The sequence below is a fragment of the Engraulis encrasicolus genome, chromosome 22 (genome assembly GCF_034702125.1).
Source record: "Engraulis encrasicolus isolate BLACKSEA-1 chromosome 22, IST_EnEncr_1.0, whole genome shotgun sequence".
NCBI lineage: Eukaryota > Metazoa > Chordata > Actinopteri > Clupeiformes > Engraulidae > Engraulis > Engraulis encrasicolus.
Genome location: NC_085878.1, coordinates 13,498,677 through 13,504,554, shown reverse-complemented (window position 1 = coordinate 13,504,554; position 5,878 = coordinate 13,498,677). Strand labels below are relative to the sequence as shown.

General features: G+C 43.0%; 1 protein-coding gene across 1 annotated transcript; it reads left to right on the top strand.

Annotated features, from left to right (window-relative positions):
* The first annotated feature begins 3,011 nt into the window (after positions 1-3,011).
* On the top strand, positions 3,012-5,572 carry nanos1 (nanos homolog 1). Its single transcript, XM_063188800.1, has one exon. The coding sequence runs from the start codon at positions 3,126-3,128 to the stop codon at positions 3,804-3,806; it is 681 nt and encodes a 226-aa protein (XP_063044870.1). The 5' UTR covers positions 3,012-3,125; the 3' UTR covers positions 3,807-5,572.
* Positions 5,573-5,878: the final 306 nt, after the last annotated feature.

Here is a 5,878-nt window from a genome sequence, read left to right as displayed (position 1 = left end):
GTAGTAGAAGACAAAGGCCTATTGAAGTTTCCAGTGCCATTTATTCAGAACCATAAATGCAAGAACCTCTTTCTATAGCAAGACCAAATGAGAAAGCCTTCATCTGAACAATTGAACTAAACATTAATTCCCTCAAACAGGTTGGGATCCAAGATCCAGGTGAGCATAAGAGAGGAGAGTGGAGAAAGAAGAAGAAGGAGAAAAAAACCTAAACAAAGCATGTCCACACAAAGACCATCCCCTTTATTACTTTCTGCTTCGCTAAACTTCAAGGTATGGCATTCTATTGAATACCCCCCTACCCTCCTACCTACCACCTCGCCATCTCCCCATCCCCACCACATCCCACCCCCTCAGCCCCCTTAAAATAGCCTTAATCCTCCTTCCTGGCCAGGGCTCAACAATCTCTCCTCATGCTCTTAATTAGAAATACAGTGGCTCTGATGGCAGCGCTGGGGCCGCTGGCTGGACCCCACTGCTCGCTCCCCTCGCTCACATTCCGTGAAGGCAGATAATTAATACTGATGGGGGAGGCTCTTGTGTAACAGCTCCACACGGTCAGTGGGTTGGTTGGTCGGTTGGGTGGATGATGGTGGATGGTGGATGCTGGAGGGACCCGACCACTACTGCTGCTGCTTCTACCACTGCTGGGCTGTAGAATGTACCATTATTGACAAACACATTAATCTTAGGGGCCCAAAACTAACACACATACAGTACACACACACACACACACACACACACACACACACACACACACACACACACACACACACACACACACACACACACACACACACACACACACACACACACACACACGCACACAGACATAGGCCTACCCATTCACACACCCACACCCACACCCACACCCACACACAGGGGAATAGATATACGGTAGCTGCCAAAAGTATCATTAGCGTGTTGTTTCTCCGGGTGACTTTTTATTAAGCTATACACAGAAGACAGATAGGACAGATATTTACAGCACCTGCAATAGGGCCTATATTAAGTCAACTGTCAAAAAAGTGTCTGTTTATTAAGTTGCAATTAGCAGAGCATACATTGTGACATGAAACCGTTACTACACTCACTGTGCGATACCCGACCACCACAACCTTCATAATTAGTATAATGGGAAACAACACAAACCACAAACATGCTTATGGGGCACTTGGGAACTGACACTAAATGTGGAACTCATTTATAGAGATTGACATAGGCCTAAAATGATCTCTTTTATTTATTTATTTGTATTTTATTTCTCCTTTATTTTACTAGGGTAGTCACATTGAGGCAGTTACTTCTTTTCCAATACGGCCCATTTTAATAATAATGTTAATGGTTTTGTCTTTCAAAGTTGCATATTTTTGCATGCAGTTAGACAGAGTTGCATATGCATTTTGCTGTGTGATAACTTTATAGACAGTCATTTTTTTCAATTATTAGCCTATTAAAGGAAGGGAGATTATAATAGTTGTTTTGATTATAGTGGCAGCTCTCATCATGTGCATATTTTCCTCCCTTTTTGTCACAAAGGCCCTCTTAATACACTGTGCTTATACACACCCGCGTCATGACGTCACCCCAAAAATAACACTTGTGCCTGGCACACGAAGATCCCCAGCGGTCGAAGGGCGGAACTGCAGGTACTGTAGCTCACTGTAAACGCACACCGCTGTGGACGGCGATCGAGCGGGTATCGTGGGAGGGCTGCGTGAAATGACACTCACCGACCATGCGTTCCTCACTGGCTTTATTTATGTTTATGGACTGCATCCCCGCCCCCTAGACCCCTCCGCTGAGATTGATTAAAGTTTTGGCGAGGGAAAAATCTCTTTGTCTGTGGCTAGTTGCCTACATTTATCAGCTGGTCTGCACCTTGTCAAACCTGGGAAGCCCCCCTCCCCTTTACCACTCCGCTATAATGCACCCCTCCCTTCTTTGTTCTCGGCGCGAAAGGGAACATGTAGATGAGAGTCGTGTTTAAATCTGGATGACTTCATTAACCGTGAAGCTCCCCGTGTGTCACTTGAAGGCCAGTATTTTTGGGGGAGAAAGGGGATTTGCAAAGGATTGCTTTTAAGGGCAACACAGTTTGCTTTCATTCAGCCTTGAGCTTGTAGAACAATGCCTCTGTAAGGCTGTGGCTTTTCAGCCAGTGCCAAAACCACAGCAGGAGCGCCATAAAAGAACACCGGGGCCTAAGTAAATCTTCTGACATTCGATCATAAGCTATTTAGCTCAAAAAACCCATACACCTACGTCTGACCTCACCTCCTTTTGCAAGCAGATGTTGGTGCAAAGCCTAGTAGCCTAGTGCATGACAGTTATTTTGGTACCACGTCGACATTCTTACAGCAACATAATTACATAATGTGCATACGTTTCTGCACAGAAGGCAGGTTTAGCAACACCTTCCCAAAAGGGCTCGCATGCAACAGATCAAGGTGCATGCGTCGTTTGAATAGCCTAGGGGAGAAAAATAAAACGTGGTGTGAGTGAAGACTGTTTTGGTCCAGTGTTTTGCAGGGACACAAGTGTGACTTTCAGTTTTCACTCTCGCTCTCTCGTGCGCTCTCGCTTCGTACTGGAGTTATTTGATATGCACGAGTACCCCATAATATACTTCTCTTGTAAAGTCAAATGTGGTAGGCTATCTGCTAATTTATGAGAATCATAGTGTCATAAAAGTAGCGACTGGCAAACTGGTACAGTATTTGGATGCGGACAAAAGCGTATACGGGCATGCCATGCGGTACCGGTTTATTTTGGTTCTATTGAGCAAATATGGATATGTCATGGAAGTTTCTAGATCGCAGGACTCATCGTTTACCCTACCCTGTCTGCAAAAAAATCTCCCCGCATTTTTTATCAGTCTATCTTAGCTCGAGGAAACATGGTTTCAACCTGATCATAAACTTGGTTTGAAAAGAGCCCCGCCCTCCTTTCAGCTTCTCCGGGAGCCTTATAACCAGCAGCCTGTTGTGCTGCTGACGCATTGAGCTTCCCAAGAAAGGCACTGGACTTGACCACAGTTGACTTGACTACATACTGACGGAGAGCTTTGCAAGAGTAAAAAGCAAACTCACGGAATACATTTAAAGTAAAGAAAAAGGCTTAAGATGGATTTCTTAAACCACAACTATTTGAACGCGCGCACATCCTATGACTATACCTTTAATTTTTGGAATGACTATCTCGGACTGTCGACACTGGTCACGAAGAATAACAAGCACAGTGTGCCCCAAAGTCCCAACTCCATCACGGAGTCCTTGAAAGCAACGTTGGGCTTGGACGACTCTCCTGCGTGTGCGTGCGTAATCTCGGCCAGCGGTGAAGGCGGACACCTGGACTGCTGCTGCCACTCCGGGAGTCCCCCGCCTACCTCCATCCTCGACTTGAAAGAGCGCTTCTCCATACTGAGCCCCTTCCAGAACCAAAGCGCGGGCGTCCCTCAGCAAGACCGAGACATCGGCTTTGGAGGAAGCTTCACGGGATTTGATCTGTTTGGCATGGAGCGGAAGGTGCGCAAACCAGCGGCTCGGAATAAGCAGGAGCCCAAGATCTGCGTCTTCTGTCGGAATAACGGAGCCCCGGAGGAGGTGTACGGGTCTCACGTACTGAAAACACCAGACGGGAGGGTGGTGTGTCCCATTCTCCGGGCTTACACATGTCCGTTATGCAGTGCCAACGGGGATAATGCGCACACTATTAAATACTGTCCACTCTCCAAAGATCAACCAGCCCAACGACCATTAAAGGGAGGGAGGGCAGTAGGTGGTAAGCGAATGAAAATATTCTAAAAGACAGAGCTTCATACGTCGAGTAAATAAACTAAATTTGATTGCACTGAACATTTCTTTCAGATGACTGTTTCGATTGCGGCTTTCCCAGTCCTAACTGCTATGCTACAGGATTTAATAAAACAAATTAAATATCTTTTTTTCAAAATCTCTTATATTTTTATAGATACTTTATTTCCATAGTTTATTGTATTCGTTATTCATAAAAAGTATATATTTTTCTTTCACTCCTTAGTGTTTAGATGTTTATTCATCAAAAATCCATAGTACACAATCACTTTGTGTGAATAAACAATGTTATTTTGTTATGTGGGGAAGTATACTAGTTGTCATGAACATTGGAGGTGTTTTATTTATGTTAACCCCCAGTATTTTCCATGTAAGCCAAGCTTACTCCTTCTATTGTCTTTCAAAACCAAAGTTAAGTTTGCCATTAAACAACATTGAGAATGTTCCATCTCTGTACTGTATCATCTGGAGATAGTGGAGTTCTGTGTAAACTGAAGTGCTCTGGGTATGGTATTCATAGCCCATTCCTCCCCTCATGCAGTCCACCACGCAATTTACTTCCCTCTGAGACTGACATTTAATATGTTCAAGAGAGGGGGGGAAAAGACACACAAAGGGGTCTCTGTTATGCATTCATGTTTTCAGAGTAACTTCATAATCAATAGTTGCCCTGCCAAATTAGTCTGAACTTTTCTGACAGAAATAGTTGTTTTCTTTGCCAAGGCTTATTTTGGAATATGTTTATTAGGCCAATGTGAGGTACCTTTGATGTTTACATCCCTGGCCCAGGGTAACACACTGGATTCAATGTCTTATGGGTATCTCTCTTAGGCTGTAAACATCCCATTCAACTGTATCATGTACTACACTTTTGTTTGTTTCTTTGTTTTTGTTTTATGTCATATTTGTTTTGCTTTCCCCCGAATATTTGCTGGGTGAAGGAGGACGTACTCTCCAAGAGTCAAAGTGGCAGTTTTACCAAGTCAGTGGTGGGAATATAGCACGAATGAATGTTATGAATAAAAAAGAGCTTTTGTAAAACAGCATACTTTCCCCCTTTTTGCATAATGTACCATTAAAAAAAGAATCCAAAAAAATAGATGCAAAATATTGTGAATGTACAATTGAGTCTTGCAGGACTGCACATGTCGAACAGTTGTGTTTACCAAAGGAATACAATTTTAATGAAGTAAGGAACATAGATTTGCTGTATTGTAAATAAACAAAGTTTAGTGAAGTTAATTCAGTATTTTAACATTAAGTGACTTCAGAGGGTACTACCTCAACAGGATTTTGTACTTACATGTAAAATGTCAACAGCAGTTTATTAATATAGTGCTGCCATTTATAATAAGGGTTTTTAATAGTATTTTTGATCTTTGTATAACATAATTGTATTTTTCTTTCAATGCATTCAAAACACATGGAAGAGACTTTCCAATAAGCTCCAAGCGTTGTTCGCCATGAGGCGACGGTTGTAAATAATGATCTCCATACTTTTTTTAAGTTGCTGTTCAATGTTACATTCTTGAGGCGTGCAAGAGACGAGAGCAAGAGCAAGAGTGAGAGAATGGAATATGTTGAAAAGACATTAGACAATTTTGCCACTTTTAACTGAGGTTTGTAATTAAATTAAAAGAGAAAAAATAAACACTGTTGAATTTTGTTATTTATATTTTGTCACAATTCCCTGTATGCTGCTGTGCAGAGAAATTACAAAGATATAAATTCACTAGAGAAATAAACAGCTTGTCAGCTATTTTAACCTCATGCCTTGATGTTGTTCTATCCACTGACTTACACCGACACATAATACACGTGTGACAACGAGGGACACTGGTCGTCTGTGGCACTTTGAGCCCTATAGGCCCCAGACATATAGGCCACACAGACAGACACACACACACACACACACACACACACACACACACACACACACACACACACACACACACACACACACACACACACACACACACACACACACACACACACACACACTGTTGACTGTAGGGATCCGCTTCCCCCTCCATATGTTCTCCAGCCGGGCCAGACTAGGGAGG